The following is a 27,846-nucleotide window of genomic DNA, read 5'->3' on the forward strand; positions in this document are numbered from 1 at the left end:
CTGGTTTACATGTGAAGAACATGTGGACTTGGTTGTTCATGATTAATTGGAGTATGGTATGTATTTCTCTAATAATTGTAAGAAAGTATTACGATAATATACGATATGATATGACCATATAGAAATAAAGCCTGAATCCATCAAATCCAGTTATTCATGTATATCAAAGTTCAGTTTTTGTGTTTAGTTTGGCCCATATTATTTATCCATTCAACCCTTTATAATCAGTTCCTTTATATAATGTATCCTGTACAATATTGTAATTATAGTTGTTATTGTCAAATATTTCTATTATATATTCATTTCGGTTAATTTTCTGTATATTTTTTCTATACAAATGTAATTTTCTAATATTTTCATGAATATATATTTATTTCAGTTGATTTTCTATTTTATTACACTATTTCATGATTCGTTTAAAAATCTATAATTACCAAGTTCGAAAAATACACTCCATCGACTCTCTCTACTCCTATCGTTCTTTTAATCGAATCTTTCCCACTAAACTCGATAAAAAGAACAATAGGAGTAGAGAGAGGCGACGGAGTGTATTTTTCGACCTTGGTAAATATTATTTCAAAAACGAGGCCGTTATTTGAATTTCCTGCGCAAATTTTTTCGGATTAGTTTCTCCAGTAGTCAAGGGGGGCGCCACTAAACGTGTCGCCCATGAATAACACTGAATTGACTACTCTCCTCTTTCCCTTTCTCTATGAACGGAATCTATTCAGCTCAGACCACAGAACACTAGTATAAGACCTCACATCATTAATTCATTTCTAGCGTTTGAGATATTGGAGTGTATTAGAAACTAGAAAGTGTAAATATTTGAAGATTATGTATGAAAGGTTAATCGTGTGTGTATGACTACATACCCGTATGCACCGTTTCATTAAACGAGCCTAATTCCTAAATGTCTTTTTCTCCCATAGAGATTCTATGCTTGGACGTCCTTCAATGAAAGGTGTATACGGCAATAAATACTTCACAATAATTGTTGGTCGAGATTCTCAACCACGCAATACTTGAAAATGAATTCCTCAACCGTAAGTGCCTTCAAATAAAAGCGCCGTTGTTATCGATATTCATTTTTCATTAATTTCAAGTTCTGAAGGCAATGATTTTTTTCAGCCTAAATCAAAACCAGTGACTAAATGAAGGCCATGCGTTTGGTAGAATTTGTAGCAGCTGATGGGGTTATTACCAGCAGAGCTATTTATGCTACCAACAATAAATTGAAAGAGGAGAGTTGGAGAAGATTGACCGAATCCTTCAACTCTTCGGTTTCAATTTTTCCACATTGCGCCCTCAAATATGGATTAATTAAATCCAATAATTCACTCAAAGCACCTTTGCTCTGTTGAATTCTACATGTGAACTCGTAATAATTCAAAATAATCATGTTATCAACTCGTGCTTTATAAACTTTTTGTATTATGGTCTCTTCCGATTAACATTCTTCCTCGAACTCATCAATCATCTCTAATAATTCCATGTCGCTGTCGTCGCTACTCAAATAATCCATTTTTCAAAGTTACTCACAATTCAATTGTCAAGAAAACAGCACTGAAATGCACCCTGATAACAATTCCCAATGCATATCATTACCCCTTACTGCTCGAACTCGACAGATCAAAAAACTGAACTACCGGAGAAGATTTTCGAAAATAGATTTTTCGTCTGATGAAGGAGTCTGATATAGACTTCGAAACGTTACCACTTAAAATTATAATTTCAACGTTATTTATTTTCAGTTCATTGTCAGGCAACAATTTTTTTTAGGTAATTTGCTGCTGACAAATTAGTGCAAGAATTTACGCAGGATCAAATCGTTGATTTCATTTTTAATTGATTTTGTTTCAGAGATTGGGAGTGAAAACCCTAAAAAGTTTATTAAGAAATGCAGAATCCTCCCGGAATAAATTTCAATCGATACCGGAGATACTTTTTACAATCGATGGTTTACTTCAAATTTTTTTGAAACGCAGGTAGGCGCATATATAATGAAAGTTCTTATCTCTGGTTGTCTATCTGACCTCATTTTAGAGGAAGGGATAGATCGCTGGGCCCAGTAAGAATGCTATCTGCAGATAGAATATTGAAACGTAAACAAGCACAAAAGGACAGATTGGTCTATCCCTAGTATCTATCTATCCACCGTTTTGATGGATAGATAGGTTATTGAAAACGGCCGTTAGAGAACAGACTCTCACTGGCAAAAATGACTGGCAACAAAATAAACGTTCAGTTCGTTATTCCACCCGAATCAAATTATATACAGAAATGTAGAGGTAATAACAAATGTTGATGTCAACTGGCGGACTGGTCTGTGTGCATCGACTTTGTCATGTATGTGCCATGTCAGTGCTACGCTACTTCAGTGGGCGCTCCCACTTATAGTGATAATTAGGTTACTGCATTATTTTCTATATGTAGCTTCTTCTTTGACGCGGAAAATTCAATTTATTCATCATTCACATTCATAGAAGAGAATTACAATGAAAAAATAGCAGAGATATGCAGTTAGATAAGCAAGCAGGTATCCTGGCATATCTTGCACTATAATCAGACGAATTATCCCTAGCCAATTCAACCACATAATATTGTTAGTATTAATTTGTTTCTTAATATTCTGCTTTTTGTACTCATTACATTTTGTTAGCCAACCTATTTTGGTTTATTTATGAATTTTTGATTCTTGAAGTAATTGCCTTTGTTGTTGTTCTCTGGTTTGGAATTCTCCCCACATATTTGTGGAAAAGAAGTTATGCAGATTACATGATTTTTTGCATCGTTCGAGGATGCTTATGTAATCGTCCGATACATTATTGGTTTTCTTCATAATTAGACCTCAAAACCTGTCAACTTTTTTATTATGGAATATAATGAAGGAATGAAGCGGTAATAGCAGAAAACTATCTAGTTTACTAAACAGAAGATTATTACTTTTAGAATGCAAAAGACAACGATAAATAGCTAACCAATTAGAAGCTGCGGTACATAACGTCCTTCGTCTCTTCGAATTTTATAATGGAATTAAATTCAATCGAAAAATTGAAAACTTAAATACCAATCTGATAAAAAAAACTACTTACCCTGGAGACTGAACACACAATTGAAAACCGCCCACATAAACAAGAGAAACAACAACATACAAGAAAAATTAAAGATTATAATAAACATCGAATACTTTTCAGGAATGTTTCAAACGTCAACAAATATTAAATGAAATGAAAGAATATTGGGATTCTTGGACTAATTTTCTTTATTGTTCTTCAATACAATGCCGACGTTTCGAAACGACTTGTTTCTTTTTCAAGGCTAAAAATTTTTAAACACATTATATCTCTTTGAAATATGAAACCAAACTTAAATTTATATCGACGTTATTGTTCAGAATACTAGGTAATTGTGTGTACGAATGATCTCGAATGAAAAATTTTAATGTGTTTAAAAATTTTTAGCCTTGAAAAAGAATCAAGTCGTTTCGAAACGACGGCATTGTATTGAAGAACAATAAAGAAAATTAGTCCAAGAATCCCAATATTCTTTCATTTCATCTAACTAAATGGACGATAACCTAAGAACAATTAAACAGTCAACAAATATTGTTCAATAGAACTTTTCATCAAATCGGAACGAAAAACTTGATCAAAATATGACATCTTCATGGAAAGAAAATAAGAAAATGTTATTAATAGGTTCAAACTGTCAGCCCCAAAAAGGCGGATGTGAGAGATCTAATAGCAGATGTGAAGGACATCCTAAAAGAAGTCGAAAAAGAGAGCAAAACTTTTAAGTATAATAACCAGTACAATACAACTATATAGGAATAGAAATGTGAACCTTAAACCGATTATACGATTTTCAGAAAATTGTTTTTCGAACACGTGTCGTGATTTGAAGACTCCTTCTGTAAAAATCGTTTAATCTGTTTTAATTTCAACTATGAATTTTCATCAAGTATCGGCCACATCAATCCAATAAAAATATGAACCATCACACACAGAGATAATACGATGAAACGAAACATTTTATCAAAACCAACGATCATCTGTTGGCACTTGATAGTGATAAGGGCTCAGTAACAGAAGGAATCAGACCACTTTATGAAGATGTATAAAATCGTGAACACGGAGAAATTCAAGAAAATACCCAAGGATCCAACAACTACAATCCAAACCAAGACTAAAAAAATCATCAGTACACTGGAAGATCAGGGGATTATAATCGCCTGTCAGGCCAAACTAATGAAGTCATACGATTCCACCAGTCCAAGATCCAAAAATTTTCGAAGAAAATGATGCAATGTAGCCAATAGTTTCTGATGTTCACGGTCCAACTTGTGAATTACTCATTTATAAAGCTCAAATTTACACTCATGCTCATGATGATTTATTATGGTGAAGAATTCCTTTGAATTTTCATGCCAAACTAATGAAAGTCATACAACTCGACCAGGCCAAGAATGTAAAGTAAGTATAGCCTATTTAAAAAAAATCTATTTCTGGTGGGAAAATTAGTTGGTTTCATTTGAAATTTCAAAGTTGGTAGCCACTTCTGATAATTGAGAGTTGCGATTTTGAGCTGAATATTTTAGAAAGGTATGCCCCTATGGAAAACGACGGTGTGCCAAATTTCACTAAAATATTTTTTGTAGAAGCTGAGGGACGTCTAATGCATGGATAATCACGATTATCCAGAAGACCCATTAAAATAATTCCAATGGACAGCAAAGTCATTCAAAAAAGATAATAGAATTCGAATTACCCTACGTCGAAGTTTGAACATAGTAGGTATTTATATTCACTTACCTGAACTGCCGGAACAACTTTGTCGGGTCGTATACATCGTAGAGCGACTAGGCGCTGCAAACCTTTAATCTTGTCAAAAGGTTCGGGCATAGGAACCTCATGTGGATTGGAAACGTCGTAGAATTCCTTCCACGCTCCAATGTTATTCCGCACAGAATCTTTGAAGCCCTCCAGGCTGCAAAAAAGTGACGCTTAGTAAGCTATATATACACTTTTCTCTCCGAAAACCGAATGTTGTTGGTGATAAAAAATTTAAAGTAGTATGAGACAACTGAAAACAATTTTTCCTACTAGCGTTTCGAAAGTATTACTTTCCACACACCTTGATGTTTAGAAATTAGTACTTTTCCGCACGAAAATATTACAGAGTAGCGAATCATTAAATTTTGCCATGTTTCTATGCGCCAATCATAAAATTCAAACGTTACTCTAAGCGGCTGAGCGCACAAAAATATAATTTCTTCTAAGGTCAGTTTCAAGACTCTTCGTGAAAGTGTTTCATTTACGCTAATAGGAAGAATATTGTTAATAACTCATGTGGAAAGCTCTTTTTCCGCACTCGACAGCTCGATCGAACGACGCGAAGCGGCATTGTTTTGCGGAAAAGTACCGCTTTCCACACTTGTTAGGAAAATAACTATTTCGAGTTGGTTATTCGGACCTTACCCTTTCAATGGACTTGAACGCACAATTTCAGACCAGGATTTTTCCGAAAGCCATTCTGGGGCAGGATTCGCAAATGGATTGTCTAAGGCTACACCCCCAGTAAGCAAAAACGCTAAACATTCTTCATTGATCATTTGCTGAAATCCATATAAATTGTTACAAGATATGATTTAACATTTCGGTTTTCAACACTTTGAAATAAGCGCTTATATTGATTCAGTTATACTTTGGCTGAGTTTGGCTTGAAGTTCTACAAATCGAACGGAGAGAGTACGGGGAACGTGACTTCAATATCAGATCAAGTTCCCGGTCATTTTCGAACCCGAACGTACTAGGAGTTCTGTCGACATCAAGTGGATGTCAGGACCATAGATTAACTTAAAAATATAGATAAATCACTCTACAGTGACTATATATCCCCCCCAGTGGCGACGCTGTCTCATTTTCTATTGATTGATCCGTCATGTTTTGTCGGACGTCAAAATGGTGTTTGCATAGAACTTCTAACCTATATTATTATTTCTATGATTTTTTATCTGCGGCCTTGACAAAACATGGCGGATTTTTGACAGTTTTATGACCCTTTGTCGCCACTATGGGAGTATATATAGTCACTGTAAATCACTCTAGTATCCAGTGCCATCTGTTGGGATGGTACATTAAACTCGAAACATAATTCTAAAATTGATGGTTAGGTGTCGCTGTATTCGAAACATGCGAATCGTAATCATTCAACCTCAAATTGTAAGTGCTCTAAAACAATATGATGTGCTTTTTATTGATATTTTTTTCTAAATTATAGCTGCTCCTGATGAAGGACTGAAATAGTCCGAAAGCTTGAGCTAAAGAAAGAACAGTACACAGTACAATTGAATGTCAATACTTATGGAGGTGATTTTTGAGCCCATTTTAAGAAAAAACTTCATGTGCACATATATCCTAAACGTCTTACTCTTTGAAATATAAGGTGGTAAAGTTTTCCAAAATGAATAATTTATTATCAATATCTACAATACCACTTCAAATATTTCAATGAAATTTGTCACACATCTTCACGCTAAATACAAATCACCTTCGTGGCCATCAATACAAGCTTTACCATGAAGTGTTTCGAACTCGTGCGAGACAGTTTTTTCTACCGAATCGCGTGTTCGCGGAGTGGAACTCACTACCAGCCAGTATTGTTTGCGCTGAGAGTGTAAACTCTTTTGAAAACAGACTAGATTTATTGTAGTTTTTATGTGCATAGGATTGCTGAAGTTTGTTTCTATATCTTTGTTTTGTCTTTATCTTCTGAAGTGTCATTTTTTTCATTTTGTATGAGATTTATAGGCTACGGCCTCTTCTCTGCTTCCTTTATAATAATAATAATAATATGAATGAAGAAAGAACTAACGCAGGAGTTCACCCGAAGATGGAGAAGGATAATGAGAACTGGCCTTAACAGCAAGAATCTGATAAAAGCTATCAATACCTACGCTTGCTCGGCACTGAGCTACTCATTCGGTTTCATCTCTTGGACCACCACCGATTTAGCAGCCTTACAGAGAGAAATAAGGACGGTGCTGACTAAACACAATAAACATCACCCCAAAAGCTCAATAGAACGGACCGAGCTGCCACGACATCTTGGGGGTGGAGGAATTGTTGATTTGTCCAACCGTATGACCCAGGAAATTGAAGGTCTTCGAAAATATTTTCTGAGCAAGGCTACTTCATTAGAACACCATCAAGTAGTTTGTGTTGCTGATACAACTACACCGTTAAAGCTACAGCAGGACCACTTGGAAACCGTCGAACACACTGCAGAAAGTAAAATGCAGAAACTGATTCTCAAACCTTTGCATGGGAGGCACCAGAACGAGGTCAACCATGATTACGTCGACATATCTGCGTCGAAATACTGGTTGACTTCCGGAAGGTTGTTTCCCGAGACAGAGGCTTCATGCTCGCCATCCAGGATCAGGTGATTCAAAAAAGGAACTACATGAAATATATCGCCAAGGATGCCTCAGTGGCGGATGATAGCCGTCGTTATGGCTGTGCGACACATGAAACTATCCAGCACATCACCGGGGGATGTCAGAAGTTCGCGGGCACGAGTACAAAAATAGACATGATGCCGTTGTCAAGATTCTTCACCAAGAATTGGCACTAAAACACTAACTTCTAAGTTCGAAAAAGGTTCCTTATTAAAATTACCATCCGGATGCTGTATTGGAAAATGAACATCACAAGCTATACTGGGATCGCACGGTTCTCACAGACCGGAAAATAACCCACAATAGACCAGACCTCATATTGCTCAATAAGGATGAGTACAGAGCACTATTCATCGATGAGGCGATTCCAAATAATAACAATATTCTAGATAGGCACACTGAGAAAATTTCAAAGTACAGAGATCTCGAGGAGTAAATCGGGAGACAGTGGAAGCTGAAAGATGTCAAGGCCATACGCTATTTTCATATCATCTATAGGCCTGATACCGAAGAAACTACTAGAGATTTTGAGGAAACTTCAGCTGGACGAAAATATCTATAGAGTCATGCAGAAGGCGGTACTGCTGGAAACGGCGAGGACTGTACGCAGGTACATGGGAAATTCAGAGGAACACCGTCTGCTCCGACAGGAAGTGCGGGTGGAGCAAGAATCCAACCTATAGCCGGGAGCCGAGGAGGCTATATTTAGCCGCAAGGCTAAAGTCAATAATGTCTGGCCTGCCTGGCAGCTATCTGGTTGATGGCCTGCCGGGTAGCCATCGTAACGACGTAGACGGTGCAGCCAGCCACGCCTGCTGTTCGCAGTCCCATTCCTTTTTCCTCTCTCTTTCACATCCTTTATAGGGGTGCTCTTTCTGCTCTCATTTCTCTACCCCTCACCCAAACCGAGAAAGGGGAGCACAAACCCATGGAAATGGTGATAACGAGAAGCCTCGGGAACAAGTCGCTGCCTGGGGATCGTCAGGGCATGTCTGGAGCCGGCGCTGGACATGACAGCATGCGGGACGTCGGTGGCAGGATGTTGCGGAAGCGAGCTCCTGCTGCAAAAGGAGCTGCGGCTCCAAAGTAACAACAGCAACCAACGAGTCCAATTCAATTGCCGACTCGAACCGCTGAAGGTGCTGCGCAGGATATTCAGCCAGTGCTCACCCAAGCGGGGTTAGTTAGAAAGCGCATGAAGTGGACAACGTCCATGAATGAAACTATTGTGCGCATATATAACTCCATCACGGGACTAGGGCGGAACACGAACCACTATAGGAAAAGGCTCCATGAGGAATTCTGCAACGCCTACCCAAATCTCAATGTCACTGAACAACGAGTGGCAGACCAGTACCGCGTAATTCTGAGAAATGAACTAATACCAACGGCCCGAATCGACGCAATTAAACGAGAACTTCTGCGTCCGCCAGCAATAGAGAAAAACACCAACACCTCTGATGAAATTCACATGCCTGGGCAACAACAGGCAGAAGAAACTGATACTGAAAGTCCATCTTGCAACGCCTTCCGGAAGGTTGTTTCCTCAGCGAACACATGAAACTATCCAGCACATCACCGGGGGTTGTCAGAAGTTCGCGGGCATGGAGTACAAAAATAGACATGATGCTGTTGCCAAGATTCTTCACCAAGAATTGGCACTAAAACACCAACTTCTAACTTCGAAAAAGGTTCCTTATTACAATTACCATCCAGATGCTGTGTTGGAAAATGAACATTACAAGCTCTACTGGGATCGCACGGTTCTCACAGACCGGAAAATAACCCACAATAGACCAGACCTCATATTGCACAATATGGATGAGAACACAGAACTATTCATCGACGTGGCAATTCCAAATAATAACAGTCTTCTAGATAGACACACTGAAAAAATTTCAAAATACAGAGATCTCGAGGAACAAACCAGAAGACATTGGAAGCTGAAAGATATAAAGACCATCCCTATTGTCATATCTTCTACAGGCCTGATACCAAAGAAACTACTAGAGAACTTGAGGAAACTTCAGTTGGACGAAAATATTTATAAAGTCATGCAGAAAGCGGTACTGCTCGGAACGGCGAGAACTGTACGCAAGTACATGGGGAATGCAGAGGAACACCGTCTGCTCCGACAGGAAGTGCGGGTGGAGCAGGAATCCAACCTACAGCAGGGAGTCGAGAAGCGACCCGGACCCGACCACCACCACGAGCCCGAACACCTGGAAAGAGCTCCAACAGAGCTTAATCCTTTTGATATCTGAGATATCTGGGTTAAGTGAATTTTCCTCTGGAGAGGAGTGTGAAAGCCGCAAGGTTGAAATCATAAAATTGTCTGGCCTGCCTGGCAGCTATCTAGTAGACGGCCTGCCGGGTAGCCATCGTAACGACGTAGACGGTGCAGCCAGCTACGCCTGCTATCCGCAGTCCCATTCCTTTATCCTCTCTCTTTCACATCCTTTATGGGGGTGCTCTTTCTGCTCCCATTTCTCTACCCCTCACCCAAACCGAGAAAGGGGAGCACAAACCCATAGAAATGGTGATAACGAGAAGCCTCGGAAACAAGTCGCTGCCTGGGGATCGTCAGGGCATGTCTGGAGCCGGCACTGGACATGACAGCATGCGGGACGTCGGTGGCAGGATGTTGAGGAAGCGGGCTCCTTCTGCAAATTAAGCTACAGCTCCAAAGCAACAACAGCAACCAACGAGTCCAATTCAATTGCCGACTCGAACCGCTGAAGGTGCTGCGCAGGATATTCAGCCAGTGCTCACCCAAGCGGGGTTAGTTAGAAAGCGCATGAAGTGGACAACGTCCATGAATGAAACTATTGTGCGCATATATAACTCCATCACGGGACTAGGGCGGAACACGAACCACTATAGGAAAAGGCTCCATGAGGAATTCTGCAACGCCTACCCAAATCTCAATGTCACTGAACAACGAGTGGCAGACCAGTACCGCGTAATTCTGAGAAATGAACTAATATCAACGGCCCGAATCGACGCAATTAAACGAGAACTTCTGCGTCCGCCTGCAATAGAGAATAACACCAACACCTCTGATGAAATTCACATGCCTGGGCAACAACAGGCAGAAGAAACTGATACTGAAAGTTCATCTTGCAAAGCAAGTGAGCCTGAACACCAGGACGATAGGGAAGAGCTCCACCGACAAGTTGACCCTGACATGAGGAGATACTTTGCCGAACTAGAAGGAACAGATCCTCTTCATCGAGTAGCACCTGCACGACTCAATACATCCAAGAAACTGTCACTTATAATCGACATCTTGAATAGGGACGTTTTACCTGAGTACCTACAGAACGGAAGTTCATTGGAATATCTGCATCTAGTTTTTTACTGTGCTGCGCTAACGACAGCGAAAACCATAGGGGCAAAAATTCGCCGAACGAACAACGATGGTCCAAAATTACACAAATTACACGCGCCAGCATGGCCGAAACGTCTTCAACACAAAACAGAAAGTCTAAGAAGAGACATTGGACGACTGACGGAGTACTTGAACGGGAATCGAGAAAGGAAGGTTGTGAAAGCTGCCAAAGAGATCATGGATAGAAACAGGACACACACAGAACGAGAGACGGAGAATGCTACAGCTCACCATTGCCTCGAAACTCTGAAGCAAAAATTAAGTATGTATGCAGAACGTCTGAGGAGATATAAAAGCAACTATAGCCGGAAAAGAGACAATAATTCATTCGAAAAGTCGGAAGAAACTTTCTACCGGTCACTCACATCGTCTGATGGAGAAAATGGAAAGTTACCACCAAAGGAAGCCATTGAACAATTCTGGACCGAACAATTATCAACAAAACCTCAGTTCAATGGAGATACCGGATGGATTGAAGATGAAAAATCTGAAGCTAGAAAATATGAGCCGATGCAGCATGACATGATCACAATTGAAGAAGTAAAATCAGCTATCAGAGGACTGCACAACTGGAAAGCACCTGGGCCTGATGGATTACAGAACTTCTGGATTAAGAAACTTTGGATCATGCATGACAAATTGACCTCCGCAATAAATGATGTCATTCAAAATCCTGAAAGACTGCCAGTATTCCTTACACATGGCACAACATACCTGTTACCTAAAGACCAAAGGAATACAGAAGACCCATCCAAGTACCGACCAATCACATGTCTTCCAACGATGTACAAATTAATCACATCGTGCATTTCAAACCGAATTCACAACCATTGCGAAAGGAATAACATCATCGCCATGCAACAGAAAGGATGCACCAAAGACAGCCGAGGTTGCAAAGAACAACTAATAATAGATTCAGTTATCTGCAATCAAGCGTTCTCCAAGCGAAGGAATCTTTACGCTGCGTACATAGACTACAAGAAAGCATTCGATTCTATACCTCACGAATGGCTCTTGACGATCTTGAAGATTTACAAGGTGGATCCCAATATTGTTGAGTTCCTGAAAAACGCCATGTCAACCTGGCGTACTAGTCTTCAAATGAAAGCAGCAGATTGCTCCATTACAACAGGACCTATTCCAATAAGACGCGGAATTTTCCAAGGAGACTCGCTGAGCCCTCTGTGGTTCTGCATGGCCCTGAATCCCTTGTCTCATAGATTGAATTCTACGGACTACGGATTTTCCATCAAGAGCGGCAGTAGAACTATGATGAAACTGAATCATCTCCTTTACATGGACGATTTGAAACTCTTCGCATCTACCAAAAAACAAATGCAACTGATGCTGAAAATGGTGGAAGGATTCTCGGAAGACATCAAAATGAAGTTTGGACTAGAAAAATGTCGACTGCTAAACATAACGAGAGGGAAAATAGAAGATGGTACGTTCAAACTCAAGGAAGGTGCAGAAATTGAAGCATCAAAGAAAGGAGACACATACAAGTATCTAGGCATAAAACAGGCAAGAAAAATCAATCAGACCCAGATGAAGAAAGAATTAACGGAGGAGTTCACCCGAAGATTGAGAAGTATAATGAGAACTGGTCTCAACAGCAAGAATCTGATAAAAGCGATTAACACCTACGCTTGCTCGGCGCTGAGCTATTCATTTGGTATTATCTCTTGGACTACCACCGATTTAGCAGCTTTACAGAGAAAAATAAGGACGATGCTGACTAAACACGATAAACATCACCCCAAAAGCTCAATAGAACGGACAGAGCTGCCACGACATCTTGGGGGTAGAGGAGTTGTTGATTTGTCCAATCGTATGTCCCAGGAAATTGAAGGACTTCGAAAATATTTCTTGAGGAAGGCAGCTTCGTCAGAACTCCAACGAGTAGTTTGTGTTGCTGATCGTTCTACACCATTAAAGCTACAGCAGGATCACTTGGAAACCGTCGAACACTCTGCAGAAAGTAAAATGCAGAAACTGATTGGCAAACCTTTGCATGGGAGGCACCAGACCGAGGTCAACCATGATTACGTCGACATATCTGCGTCGAACTACTGGTTGACTTCCGGAAGGTTGTTTCCTGAGACAGAGGGCTTCATGCTCGCCATCCAGGATCAGGTGATTCCAACAAGAAATTACATGAAATACATCGCCAAGGATGCCTCAGTGGCGGACGATAGCTGTCGTTATGGCTGTGCGACACATGAAACTATCCAGCACATCACCGGGGGATGTCAGAAGTTCGCGGGCACGGAGTACAAAAAAAAATGCTGTTGCCAAGATTCTTCACCAAGAATTGGCACTAAAACACCAACTTCTAAGTTCGAAAAAGTTTCCTTATTACAATTACCATCCGGATGCTGTGTTGGAAAATGAACATCACAAGCTCTACTGGGATCGCACGGTTCTGACAGACCGGAAAATAACCCACAATAGACCAGACCTCATATTGCTTAATAAGGATGAGGACAGAGCACTATTCATCGATGTGGCGATCCCAAATAATAACAATCTTCTAGATAGGCGCATTGAAAAAATTTCAAAATACAGAGATCTCGAGGAACAAACCAGAAGACAGTGGAAGCTGAAAGATATCAAGACCATCCCTATTGTCATTTCATCTACAGGCCTGATACCGAAGAAACTACTGGAGAATCTGAGGAAACTTCAGTTGGACGAAAATATCTATAGGGTCATGCAGAAGGCGGTACTGCTCGGAACGGCGAGAACTGTACGCAAGTACATGGGGATTGCAGAGGAACACCGTCTGCGCCGACAGGAAGTGCGGGTGGAGCAGGAATCCAACCTACAGCAGGGAGGCGACGAGCGACCCGGACCCGACCACCACCACGAGCCCGAAAACCTGGAAAGGGCTCCAACAGAGCTTAATCCTCTCGACATCTGAGATATCTGGGATAAGTGAATTTTCCTCTTGAGAGGAGTGTGAAAACCGCAAGGCTAAAATCATAATAATAATGTATACTATGAATCAATAGGCATTTTTTCATGTATCACTTTATTCCTAACTTCCACCAGTGGCGTTCGTACGTAACTTGACCTACCTTTTTTGACAGACATTGATGGTATGCCAGAGATTTTAAATGAAATAAAAACTATTTTTGAAATTCCCAATCATTTCCTACCAAAATTGATCTCTTGACTTTTTTCAATCCGATTTACGGTTTCCTCTTGAAAAAATAAAAACCGTTTCTCTGCATGATCATAACTATATCCTTAATACATACTTATGACAATATCACCATGCAGAGACATACATAAATTTTATTTTTTTAGGTGAAACCCGTGAGTTGGACTGAAAAAATTCAAGAGATCAAATTTTGCTCATGTCAGTGGCGTGCCACTGACTGCAAATATAATTACGGATTATATTTTCCAAGATGGTTTACATCTTTTGTATGTAAATTCAATATGTAATTTCAAAAAATTCACAGCTCGACCTTGCATACTTTTGAACACTGTTTTAGGAACACTCAATATTTGCTGAGGGTTTGAAATGAAGAAGAATTGAACAGAATTTAAAATAATTCAGAATCACGGCAAAGGACAATAAATACTATTACCGAAGGAATAAAAACAGGACCGCATTTCGAAAAACTGACATAAAATATGAATTCGTCCGGCTCCTATTCCCTTGTGACAAGTGTGCCATGCAAAGTAAACATTGGATTTCTTAGAATAAATAATGCAGTTTTTCAGGACAATAACGAAATTTCTGTAAGGTATGTAAAAAATATAGAATTTGGGGCTTGAATGAAAAATCACGATATTCTGAGTACTGCCCTATAAATATTGATATTTCATGCGCTGTTTGAAAGAGCATTCTGAAGTGAACAAACCCATAAAATTTCATCAAAATCGGACCTTGCCGTCCAGAGTTATGGCTATCGCAAATTTAGGCCAATATTCATAAATCACCCCGTATCTCCGAAACTAATAGCCTTAGGATACAAAAAAGCTAGTTTTCTGAAAGACCTGGATGACCTACATTCACCATTAGGCTATGGCCAACGACTCATGAAACACCCTGTATATATATGGGTGGCCCACCCCAGACGCGGCGCTCATTTTGAGGGAGTAAATAAAGATATTTTGAAAATCTTTTCTTGTGGTGTGTGTATGGTGCTCAAAAGCACAATTTAAAATTATTGTCATATACGGGGGTATATACATGGCCTTCGAAAACAAAGATGTAGCCCAAAGTTACAATGTTTCAAATGTAACACTCTGTATTTGAACTCAAAAATGGAATGGCAAGCTCAAATTATGATGATTTTCTTCGGACCACTTTATACCTTAGAAGGACCATTTGAGAGATAATGGCGAAAATGGTTTATTAGTTTTGAATTAAAAATCGAAAATTGCTCAGAAACTATCAGACTTAGATTAGGCAAGATTTTTGAAGATAGTTACGAAATTAATTTTTACGTTCAACGAGAAATACCGGGTGTGGCATTTGAAATAAGAAAGTTTTCGAGGATTATTTGTAGTTGATGTTAGAAAATTAATTATGATCACTATGTATATTCCAGAGTTGAAATTTGTTTTTATATGTAGGAGTAGCCAACTTGTCTACTCGAAAAAATTCTGTCTGTATCGCTGGCGTAACTAGATTCTGCTATTTAAAGACACTCCATATTGTCGATATTTCGCCATCATCTCGTAAAGGGTGATTCTGAGCTATGAAGTAATATCTTCATTTACTCCCTCAAAATGAGCGCCGCGTCTGGTGTGGGCCACCCTTTACGAGATAATGGCGAAATATCGACAATATGGAGTGTCTTTTTGTCGCCTGGGGAAAAAGTAAATTGAATAGCCAACCAGCATGAAAGCATAACAGCCCTGTGCTAAAAGAGGCACCGTCGGCGCCCTCCACTGGCTGGCACCCGAGGCAGCCAGCCCTCTTGCCCTCCCCCTAGATCCGTCACTGCACTTCTGAAACAGCCTATATTTATCATTTTCGCAATTTGAAATACGATCTATTCTTTCGGATATGAGAATCTGATTCTTCATTGAATAATTTGTTAAGGATTCATAGGATGGTATGGAAATAAATCAAAGTTTCTCACCTCAGCTCTTCGAATTCCCACAGTCAAAACGAACGAGAAAATCAATTTGTCTTTTTCGAACAATGATCTGCAAATATTTCTATAAATATTGTTGGTGAAATAATTGTTCAGGTAACCAATTCGTTCTTCCAGTACTTGAGATTTAGTGCTGTTTAAGATAGCTTGATTGTAAAGATTTATAAACCATCCCAAAGAGTACTGATACATTGGATCGATATTAGCCATATCCGAAATACAGAAAAATAGAATCGAAGAGTGCTTGGAAACTGGTATGTACTGATTTCTCGCAAAATCTATCTCTTGGCCAGTCACTTCAGCCATTTTTTGCTTATTTTGAATCTCTTCCGATAATACTCTACTCGAGGATAGTATTTTTATTGCAGTTTCGTCCTCCAAAATGTTTCCTTCTGATGAAGATAATACCTCTAATATTTTATCTTCGACCTCTTTTAATGTTTTCTTATTATTAGCACTTTCTATAATAATAGCGTTTTTCTTTTCTTCCAGCTCTGGTCTTTCTTTAGCGACGACAATTCCTAGAAGTTGGTCTTGAAGACCTTGTGGAGTTATCATGAAGTTAAGTAAAGTTACTTTAACGGCTAGCTCAGGCAGGTAATGGGGATTTCTCAATCTTGTAGTTACGTAGAAACGAAAATCGAAATTATATTCGAGAACGTTATCGCCGAACTTCAAATACCACACTCCTTGTTGTTTGAAGACGTTTTTCGCAAGCACTGGGTCTAATACAGCATCGATGTCTTCGTTGATGTTTTCCAACATCACAGGTGTCCCAAATGTTATGGCATTATCGAGTATTCTAGTGTAGTTAGAGTCGGTGAGTTTGATCACAGTTAGTTTGTTGTATTTTTCCATATTTTTAATCCATTTGTTAGCTTGACCTGAAAATTGATAATACACTGATCAAAAATGTTTTCTCTACAGAAATGCATACATTACTCTATCCATACAATCTGACCCGCTTGCTATTTGAGACCGAATGTCACATGCGAGAAACTCTTCTAAAGAAAGAATTTTGTGTCAGGAAGTGCGCAGAGCTCATAAATGTAAATATTTCTGTTTCCACAGTTGATCATAAACCCCTTGCATTTAGTATGTTTATGTAGAATTTTTAGCTGAGCCAAGTACGAATAATAATTGATGATCAATAAAAATTGTTTTTCGGCAGTGCAGATAGTCCCGACAAGAATGCGAAAAACGGAAACCATAAACTGGAGCAATAGAGGTGAGACTTACATATACAGGGTGGGCCATCCATATCTTTCCACCCCGAATTTTGAGCTTTTGGATTGAATTCCTCTAGCCGCAACCCCTAACAGTTCTCATTTTTGAATAGAGAAAAGGGGTCGAGCAGCACCTTGTTGAAAAGGCAATTCAATTTCCTGCATGAGTGTATTTTTTTTTCATCGCTTTATTATTATACGGAGTGACTCAGTATTCAATCAATAACTTTTACGCGCCGAATTTGGTTCTCTAAAATGGAAAAAACGCTCGGACGGGTCAAAAAATTAATGAGATGTCACTACCCCTCTAGCCGCTACCCTAAAAGCAATTATTCCAATTCAAACGAAAGCGCACGATTTACGACCTATTAACTCTATTCAAAAATAATTGCTTCAAGTGGTAGTGGCTAGAGGGGTAGTGATATCGAATTCATTTTTTGACCAGTCCGTGCGTTTTTTCATCTCAAAGATCCAAATTCGGCGTGTGAAAGTTATTGATGGAATACTGAGTCACTCTGTATAAGTAAAGCGATGAAAAAAAATACACTCATGCAGGAAATTGAATTGCCTTTCCAAAAAGGTGCTGCTCGACCCCTTTTCCCTATTCAAAAATGAGAGCTGTTGGGGGTTGCGGCTAGACGGGTAGTGATATCAAACTCATTTGAACACCCTGATTTGTCCCCTTTCAAATAAAATTTGACCTGTCTGAGCATTTTTTCGTTATTCCATCCCAAAGCTCAACATTCGGTGTGCAAAGTTATGGATGGCCCACCCTGTATTGTTCGAAGTTCGAACATTATTTCAAATTATTCATTCCGATATTCATTTCCGATGAAAAATTCCATTAGAATTTAAATTGATGAACAATCGAAGTGGATCACGAAACCTACCGAAATCTGCTGACTGAAAGGAACACGGTGCAACAGCCGGGGACTTCGCGAATCCATTTATGACCAAATAAGGAAATGTTATTTTCATTGGTTCGATTTAGTATATAGGCATAGATTGTAATCAATAAATCATCATTCACTGGTTGACTGATCAATTCACCTCACCGGCAACTGTCTAGTTAGGACTTCCCTTGAACGTTCGGAGTCTGGTCCTTCAGTTGCCTCAAGTGTTGTTTCAGACATAGAACCAACATTTTATGGTCCTTCGGACCGGATCGAGAGAAAGGATTTACGACCCTTATCTCGATCACACCCTGAGACTAGCACGCCCTAGAACCATAGATGATGCCTTAGGCCTGGCTTTGAAAATTGAGGCAGCGAACCAAGCGTCGCATAGAGGAAACCTTCGTGTAAGACAAGTCTAAGAACCAGACCGATCTATTGAGGACATTGTCAGAGAAGAAATCCGCAGAATATCACAAGTTAGGAAAAAGATACTGTGTGCTGGGACTGCAACAAAATTTGGCATTTCAAGCGAAATAGTCCATAATTGGAAAAAGAGTCACAGCAGGGAAACGGAAAGGGGTCGGTGATAAGGGGCATAAATCGACCCAAGCCAAAAATGCCCCCGAGGAATGATGTCTAAGGATTTATCAAGCATGAAAGATAAATGAAAATCCTGGTATACACTGTCTCGACTAAATTCATTGTGAGCCCAGAAATTGCTGAGGGGTTCAAGATTCGCCCAGTTAGGATCAAACTTCGAACTGCGTCTGGACAAGAAATACCGACTTATGGAACGATCGTCTCCATTATTGAATTGGGAAACACAACAGTTAGCCACGAAGTTCTGGTAGCTGGAATCACGGAAGAAGTTATTCTGGGACTGGAACTTTTTGAGAAGCTTGGATGCCAATTGGATATGAAGAGTGATGTACTTCGGCTAGGAAGTGAAGAAATTCCATTCAATGATGTGCAGGACAAGATAAATCGTATTCGACTGACCGAGGAAATCAGGTTACCAGGGCGAACTGAAGGCATAGTGACTGGTAGATGTGACGATGTAACGAGGAGTGGCTGCGTGAGAGTAATTGAGCTCTGTGACGATACAACCTTAGCTAAAGGACTATTACTTGGGAAGACCTTGGTAAGGGTGAAAGACAGTATTCCCATACGATTGCTTAATGTCAACATGTTTCCAGTCACCCTGAAGAAGAATACCTTGATTGGACATGGTGTACCAGTGTACCATATTTCGGGTGGGATAAGTACTGCAGAAGTCTCAAAGTCACAAAGGAATTCTGAAGAACTGGTTCACCTCCTCACTTCGAAGTGTCAAGAGCTCGGCCGATACCAGCTACTCGAATTCACTTATCCCAGATATCTCAGATATCAAAAGGATTAAGCTCTGTTGGAGCCCTTTCCAGGTTTTCGGGCTCGTGGTGGTGGTCGGGTCCGGGTCGCTCCTCGGCTTCCTGTTGTAGGCTGGATTCCTGCTCCACCCGCACTTCCTGTCGGAGTAGACGGTGTTCCTCTGCATTCCCCATGTACTTGCGTACAGTTCTCGCCGTTCCGAGCAGTACCGCCTTCTGCATGACTTTATAAATATTTTCGTCCAAATGAAGTTTCCTCAAGTTCTCTAGTAGTTTCTTCGGTATAAGGCCTGTAGATGAAATGACAATAGGGATGGTCTTGATATCTTTCAGCTTCCACCATCTTCTGGTTTGTTCCTCGAGATCTCTGTATTTTGAAACTTTTCAGTGTGCCTATCTAGAAGATTGTAATTATTTGGAATTGCCACGTCGATGAATAGTGCTGTGTCCTCATCCTTATTGAGCAATATGAGGTCTGGTCTATTGTGGGTTGTTTTCCGGTCTGTGAGAACCGTGCGATCCCAGTAGAGCTTGTGATGTTCATTTTCCAACACAGCATAGGGATGATAATTGTAATAAGGAACCTTTTTCGAAGTTAGAAGTTGGTGTTTTAGTGCCAATTCTTGGTGAAGAATCTTGGCAACAGCATCATGTCTATTTTTGTACTCCGTGCCCGCGAACTTCTGACATCCCCCGGTGATGTGCTGGATAGTTTCATGTGTCTCACAGCCATAACGACAGCTATCGTCCGCCACTGAGGCATCCTTGGCGATATATTTCATATATTATTATTACTATTATTATTCGCTGAGCATCGGTTGAGTGTAGACGTACAAGTTGAACCTGTATTCGTTTCCTAATTTTATACGAATCTAAGTATTGTGTCATAGGAAGTGTCCGTTCAGAACACTTAAACTTGGTACTGAATTGAGAGATTTCAACTGTTTCGGTATTTCACTTTGCATTGAGTTGAAAATTTGTGAATTTGTTATTGTTCTCATTCGATAACACTTATTAGTACATAATCATTCAAGTTATCATATGCCCGATATCAGTTGATAACAGTATCGACGGGTGAGAATAAAGGAGAACATACACGTGAAGGCCAACTGAATATCAGTATGTTGGGCGATCGTGAGAGGGTGGTGGAGGTACTGAGGGAGGAGATAGTGAAGAGCCGTAATGAAATAAGATCCGTTATCGAAGCGGCTGAAAGTAGATTAATGCTTAAGATCGAAGGTTTGAACCATAGAGTAAGTCAGCTAGAAGCTGAGAACACTTCTCTTTCTGCCAAACTCGAGAACTTGGAAATATTGATGAGAAAGAATAATGTGATCATATCTGGCCTGAACGATCCTACTAATACCACCCCTCATGGCGTCTGCAATTTTTTGAGACAAAGATTGGGTGTGGAGGTTGACGTGACTGATCTCAACAATGCCTATGTGCTGGGTCCTCAGGGAAGCGGCCTGCTTAAGCTTGAGTTCTTGTCTTTCTTCGAAAAACTGGAGGTCCTGAGGCGATGTAAACAGTTGAAGGGCACGAAAATATCCATTAGAGATGATCTCACCTTCAAACAGAGGTCTGATGGAAAAATTTTAAGAAGTTATTTATATAAAATGAGAGAAAATCCATCTGTGAAATGTTACATCAGGAAGAATACATTGTTTGTGAATGGAAAAGCCCATAATATTGAAGAACTTGAGCAACTCAATCAGGAAACCCAGTCCAGAGCAGTACACCGTGGAATAAATAGTGCGCCGTCGACTCCTTCACGACGAGAGTTTGGATTGCCCCAGGATGATACCTCAGAGGATGCATTGCGAGCACCCGACCAAGCATCCAGTCATATAATGGAGTCGTCAAATGGAAGCGGACTACAAACAACCCAAGAAAAATGTAGCCCTAACCGGAAGGTGGACCCGACAATTGGAGCGCAAACACCGAATCAAACAGGTACACTTGAACAGGAGATGGCATCAACGACCAAAGTGCCTCCAAATAAGGTTAGTCAGACTAAAAAATCATCCAAAACTGAGAATCCTGGGAGGCCAAAAATTTTGAGATCGAATTCCAAAACAGGTGGCCAGCTTTAGCGTGTGGAACTGTTAACGAGTATATTACTGCCTCTTGCCCGTCCTCCATGATTGTATTCCATTTCTTCAGGGATAATATTAGTTAAGTAGTTTAGTAGTATCAGAATAGTTGTAAATTTAATTGCATTTTATTGTTTTTTCAATCAAACTAATTTTGTTTTCTCTGGTTTTAATTCGTAGAAGATTTGCAAATTTGGTTTTTTTTTATAGTATCGTTGATTTCATTTTATATTGGCTAATTGATCATGTTTGCTCTTTTCGGTGATGAATAATTTCATAGATGAAGTTGATGTTACTGAGTTGGAGACTGAGGTGTTGGATGAGAGTGATCTCATCGAGACGTTCCTCACGGGTAATGACCAGGATTTGTGTTTGTTACAAATGAATGTAAGAAGTATTAGTAGAAATCACAATGAATTCCTCACGTTTGTTTCTTCTTTCAATTTCAATGTTGATATAATCGTCTTAACCGAGACATGGATTGCGGATAATGTCGATCAGTTCAGTATTCCTGATTACGTTGCTTATTATAATGGTTCAAATATAAATCAAAACGATGGTGTTGTCGTGTATATCAGATCATGTTTAACTCACTCCGTTGAGATAAAGATAATTCGAAGTCTTAATATGATGATTTGTTCTTTCGAAAAACATGGTAAATTATTTAATGTATTACCATACTATCGACCACATACCTACAAGATCGACGATTTCCTTTCAGATCTTGAAACATTTCTATCGACCACAAAGCTGAATGGTACGACTTATTTTCTGGGTGACTTGAATGTGGACATTATGGACCACTGTTGTTGTGATAGCTTAAGATATCTCAAGTTGCTTAGTGGCTGTGGTTTCAAATCGCTTATAAACTCCCCTATCAGAGAGACTGAGAGTACATCATCGTGTATCGATCACGTCTTTGTCAGCAACTCTGTGGCGCGCGTAGTTATAAAACCTATTGTTCTGAAAACCCACATTACTGATCACTATACGACACTTGCCATTCAGACATTGTCCAACCCGGGGTACTGTAATCCACAAGGGAAATTCAGGAGGTGCATTAACTACGAGAAATTAAAAGATGATCTCATGCACGTATCATGGGATGAGTTTTATGACACCGCAGATATTGCACGGAAGGCCGATATATTATATTTATTGAAACTGTTACCAGTTGTGTGAGTGCAGCAACCACATTGAAGGCCATTAAAATACAAAAATGAAAGCAACCCTGGATAACAATTGGTTTGATCAAGTCTATACGTACTCGAGACAGATTGTTCCAAAGGTTTATTAAAACAAAGTCCAATGAGGCCAGGGATAGTTATAGAGCATATAGGAATAAACTGAATTCACTTTTGAGGAAGGCAAAATTTTCTTATTATAGGGAGCAAATAAGAGAAGCTAAGGGCGACTGTGGAAGAACATGGAAAGTGCTCAATGGAGTGTTTGATGGTGGTGGCTCATCTAGATCAGTGCCCGATAGGGTCGTGATTGGCGATGATGAGATTGTTGATGAGTGGGGGATAGCGGATGCTATGAACCAATACTTTGCGAGTGTTGGTGAATCGTTGGCCGCTGATATTCCGGAGGTCCCAGATGATTCTGAGTTCGACTGCAGGCTTGGACAGACCGGTGGTTCGTTTTATCTGGAACCGACAGATTCAGCTGAGATAATGGGGCTCGTGGGTTCCTTAGGCGACCACAAGGCACCAGGTCACGATATGATCAGTAATACTAGGATGAAAATAATTGCACCGTATTTGGTAGAGCCCTTTGTTGACTTGGTCAATTCCTGTTTATCGGAGGGTTTTGTTCCCCACTATTTCAAGATCTCATTGATAACTCCAATCCACAAAAGAGGTCATAAAAGCGACCCAGGTAACTATAGACCGATTTCTACCATATCTGTGCTCGCGAAGTTGTTCGAAAAAGTACTTTGCTCGAGGTTAGTAAAGTACCTGGATAAGTTCAGGATTCTCTCTGAGTCGCAGTTTGGTTTTAGGCAGGGAAGGTCAACTGCGGATGCACTGGATGTCCTCATGGAGAGTCTATATGGTGGTGTTGACAACGGTAAGAAGATTCTCTGTGTGTTCGTTGACCTGAAGAAGGCATTTGACACCGTTTGCCACAGGAAACTATTAAAATAGCTGCAGAACATAGGTATAAGAGGCGTAGAACTTGAGTTGTTTGAGTGTTATTTGTCAGGAAGGATACAGCAGACAAAGATCAATAATGCATTGAGTAATGAAGCAGTGGTTAAGTGGGGTGTACCCCAGGGTACAGTCCTCGGCCCAATACTTTTCCTCATATACATAAACGACCTCCTCAATCTTAATATTGAAGCCAAAATAATCTCATTTGCTGATGACACATGTCTTGTATTTGAACAGAGTTCATGGGAGGAGGTTAAAAATATGGCAATAACTGATTTGAACACTGTGAAAAGGTGGTTCGATTGGAATATGCTCTCGGTGAATATGAGGAAGACACACTTCCTGCCCATTTCTTTGACTAATAACTCATTGCCTGGTTATGACTATCTTCGTTTCGATGGTGACAGGATAAATCGTGTAGAGTTTACTAGGTATCTTGGAGTCTATGTTGACTGTCACCTCAGGTGGGATATTCACAGTGTAGAGTTGCACAAAAAATTGAGGAAAATTTTATATAAGATGCGCGTAGCGAGGGAAATCTTGCCATGGGATATGCGTTATACCGTGTACTACGCCCTTGTACAGTCGGACCTCCAGTATGGTATTAGTGCCTGGGGTGGTCTTGTGGGAAGATATTACCTCGTTATTGAGAGAGCGCAGAAACGGTTATTAAAGGTTCTCTTTGCCTGTCCTATTTCCAACGGAGATGTTGTTCCGGGAGCTGAGGATTCTTGATCCCAGACAACTTTATTTGAAGGCTTTGATAACTTCTATTCCGAAATTCCGACACAGGCTTGACTTTATGGATTCAATCTATAGAACGCGTCAAGCTGAAAATGGGATAGTGAGAGGTCCAAGAGTGACCAGAGAAAAATCAAGATCTTCGCTTCTCTACAGGTTATCCCAAATTTATAATATAATACCATTATCTCTTAAGGTGCCACACAGCTTTCATTCCCTTAGAAAACACACAAAATCCTGGTTACTCGACAATTTTGGAAGACGGGCAGCTCATGAATTGTTCTGAGATTTTCAGATGTTCGTAATACTCAGTAAACCAGCTTAGTATTAATTTGTAATGTAGTGTAGGATGACCTGTATGTTGTTTTTAGAGGAGAAGAATACATTTTGTTTTGTTCTGTTGATTCCTGAGCGGACTCAAACACGAGCACTTAATTGAGCTTTCTTGAGCTCGCGAGGGGAACACAGCTTGTACGTTATGGAGAAATAAAGTATTATTATTATACTGGCGATGCACAACCTTTCCGACAACATATCCTAGACGTCCCAAAAAAGAAGAAGCTGAAAGGATGATTGGAGACATGGCTAGAGAAGGTGTAATCGACGATAGCCCCTCGACATCGCCCGTAGTATAAGTGAAGAAGAAGGATGGAACTACTAGATTCTGCGTAGACTACAGGCAGCTCCATCAGGCCACGAAAAAGGACAGCTATCCCTTACCGAGAATTGATGATACCCTGGACACACTCTCGGGATCACGTTGGTTTTCCACCTTGAATTTGAAGAGTGGATATTGGCAGGTTGGTTTGGATCCAAAGTTCAAAGAAAATACTGCCTTTAGTATCGGAACAGGTCTGTGGCAGTTTAAAGTTATGCCTTTCGGTTTATGCAATGCTCTTACCACATTCGAACGTCTGATGGAGACAATATTGAGAGGGCTCTCCTGGAAAACTTGTTTGGTATATCTGGATGATGTGATAGTAGTGGGAAAATCATTCCAAGATCACTTACACAACCTCTCCGAGGCTTTTCGGCGACTTCGTGATGCTAACCTGAAGCTAAGTCCTAAAAAATGTAATCTGTTTCGAACAGAAGTGAAATATTTAGGACACGTAGTTTCACGTGGAGATGTGAAAGTTGATTCGAATAAGATCAAGGCAGTGCAGGAATGGCCTATACCGAAAAGCAAGAGTGAGTTGCGAAGTTTCTTAGGCCTTTGCACTTATTATAGAAGATTTGGATCTGGTTTTGACGTTGCCAAGCCACTGACGAAACTGACGAAGAGTACATATAGTCCGATGATTGCGCTGACGTCTTCGAACGATTGAAAAAGGCTCTGGTCACAGCTCCAATTCTGAGTTACGCAAGGACTGAAGGTGAATTTGTGCTCGGCACCGATGCCAGTAATACAGCCATTGGGGGCGTTCTATCGCAAGTTCAGGATGGACAGGAAAGAGTCATTGGGTACTTCAGCAAGGTGTAGTCCAAACCAGAACGGAATTATTGCGTGATCAGGAGAGAACTTTTAGCAGTCATCAAGTTCGTAGAATATTTCTGCAAATATTTGTACGGAAGGAAATTCCTACTAAGAACGGACCTTGCTGCTTTGAAATGGCTCCTTTGTTTTAAAAACCCGGAAGGACAAGTGCCTAGATAGATTGAGGGGCTGCAAGAGTATGACTTCGACACTGAACACAGAGCGGGGACTAGCCATCGCAACGCAGACGCGTTATCAAGAAGACCTTGTCCCGACAATTGCAGCCATTGTTCGCGCCTGGAAGAAAAGATCGATTTAAGGCGGACCACCGCAATCTAAGACGACTGGCTACCTGAAGAAATTCAAAGAGCACAAGAGGAAGATAACGACATGATAGCAATCCTGAATTGGAAGAAGAGCGGTAGACGACCTACTTGGGAAGAAGTATCCAGATTGAGCCAGACTATAAAGTCGTTTTGGGCACAATGGGAAACGGTGAAGATTGATGGAAACGTTGTTGGGAAAATGAAGAGGGAACTGAGCAAAGACTTCAGTTGATTGTGCCGAAGAGACATTCTGACCAGACTACAATAAGGAACTTCAGGTGGAGATTTCGGAATAACTAAGATGTTGAAAAAAGTCAGGCAGCAATTTTATTGGCTAAATTGTAAGAAGGACTTTAAAGATTGGTGTAGAAGATGCAAAGTTCGCGCTGCTGCTAACGGACTTTATGATAAAGGAAAAGCGCCAATACAGCAACTTTCCCGAAACACAGCATGGAACAAGTACATTTTAGTAGCGATGGACTATTTCACAAAATGGGTGGAAGCCTACGGTATTCCTAATCAAGAGGCAAGTACAGTAGCTGATAAACTGGTCAAAGAATTCTTCTGCAGATTTGGAATACCTCTAGAGGTGCATTGTGATCGAGGTCGAAATTTTGATCCGAAGTTATTCCAAGAAGTATGGAGGAAATTGAGGATTCACAAAACAAGGACTACATCTCTTCATCCACAATCAGACGGCATGGTCGAACCAATGAATCGGACCATGGGAAAACATCTTGCCAAAGTAGTTTCTGATCACAAGCGTGACTGGGATGAATATTTACATCTTTTGCAGCTTTCACACTCCTCTCCAGAAGAAAATTCACTTATCCCAGATATCTCACATATCAAAAGTATTAAGCTCTGTTGGAGCCCTTTCCAGGTTTTCGGGCTCGTGGTGTAGGTTGGATTCCTGCTCCGCCTGCACTTCCTGCCGGAGCAGACGGTGTTCCTCTGCATTCCCCATGTACTAGCGTACAGTTCTCGCCGTTCCGAGCAGTACCGCCTTCTACATGACTCTATAGATATTTTAGTCCAACTGAAGTTTCCTCAAGTTCTCTAGTAGTTTCTTCGGTATCAGGCCTGTAAATGAAATGACAATAGAGATGGTCTTGATATATTTCAGCTTCCACTGTCTTCTGGTTTGTTCCTCGAGATCTCTGTATTTTGAGATTTTTTTCAGTGTGCCTATCTAGGAGATTGTTATTATTTGGAATTGCCACGTCGATGAATAGTGCTCTGTCCTCATCCTTATTGAGCAATATGAGGTCTGGTCTATTGTGGGTTATTTTCCGGTCTGTGAGAACTGTGCGATCCAAGTAGAGCTTGTGATGTTCATTTTCCAACACAGCATCCGGATGGTAATTGTAATAAGGAACCTTTTTCGAATTCAGAAGTTGGTGTTTTATTGCCAATTCTTGGTGAAGAATCTTGGCAACAGCATAATGTCTATTTTTGTACTCCGTGCCCGCGAACTTCTGACATCCCCCGGTGATGTGCTGGATAGTTTCATGTGTTGCACAGCCATAACGACAGCTATCGTCCGCCCCTGAGGCATCCTTGGCGATATATTTCATGTAATTTCTTG

At 40.3% G+C, this 27,846-nt stretch overlaps 1 protein-coding gene across 1 annotated transcript in view; it reads right to left on the reverse strand.

Annotated features, from left to right (window-relative positions):
- Nucleotides 1-27,846, reverse strand: part of LOC123316425 (dynein axonemal heavy chain 3) — a 2,043,583-nt gene that overhangs the window by 335,593 nt on the left and 1,680,144 nt on the right. The window contains exons 44-46 of the mRNA XM_044902499.1: nucleotides 15,959-16,857; nucleotides 5,481-5,617; nucleotides 4,815-4,989 (exon numbers count right to left, since the gene is read on the reverse strand). Coding sequence (XP_044758434.1) covers nucleotides 4,815-4,989; nucleotides 5,481-5,617; nucleotides 15,959-16,857 — 1,211 coding nt within the window. The remainder of the gene's footprint in view (nucleotides 1-4,814; nucleotides 4,990-5,480; nucleotides 5,618-15,958; nucleotides 16,858-27,846) is intronic.

Source organism: Coccinella septempunctata, chromosome 7, assembly GCF_907165205.1.
Source record: "Coccinella septempunctata chromosome 7, icCocSept1.1, whole genome shotgun sequence".
Taxonomy (NCBI): domain Eukaryota; kingdom Metazoa; phylum Arthropoda; class Insecta; order Coleoptera; family Coccinellidae; genus Coccinella; species Coccinella septempunctata.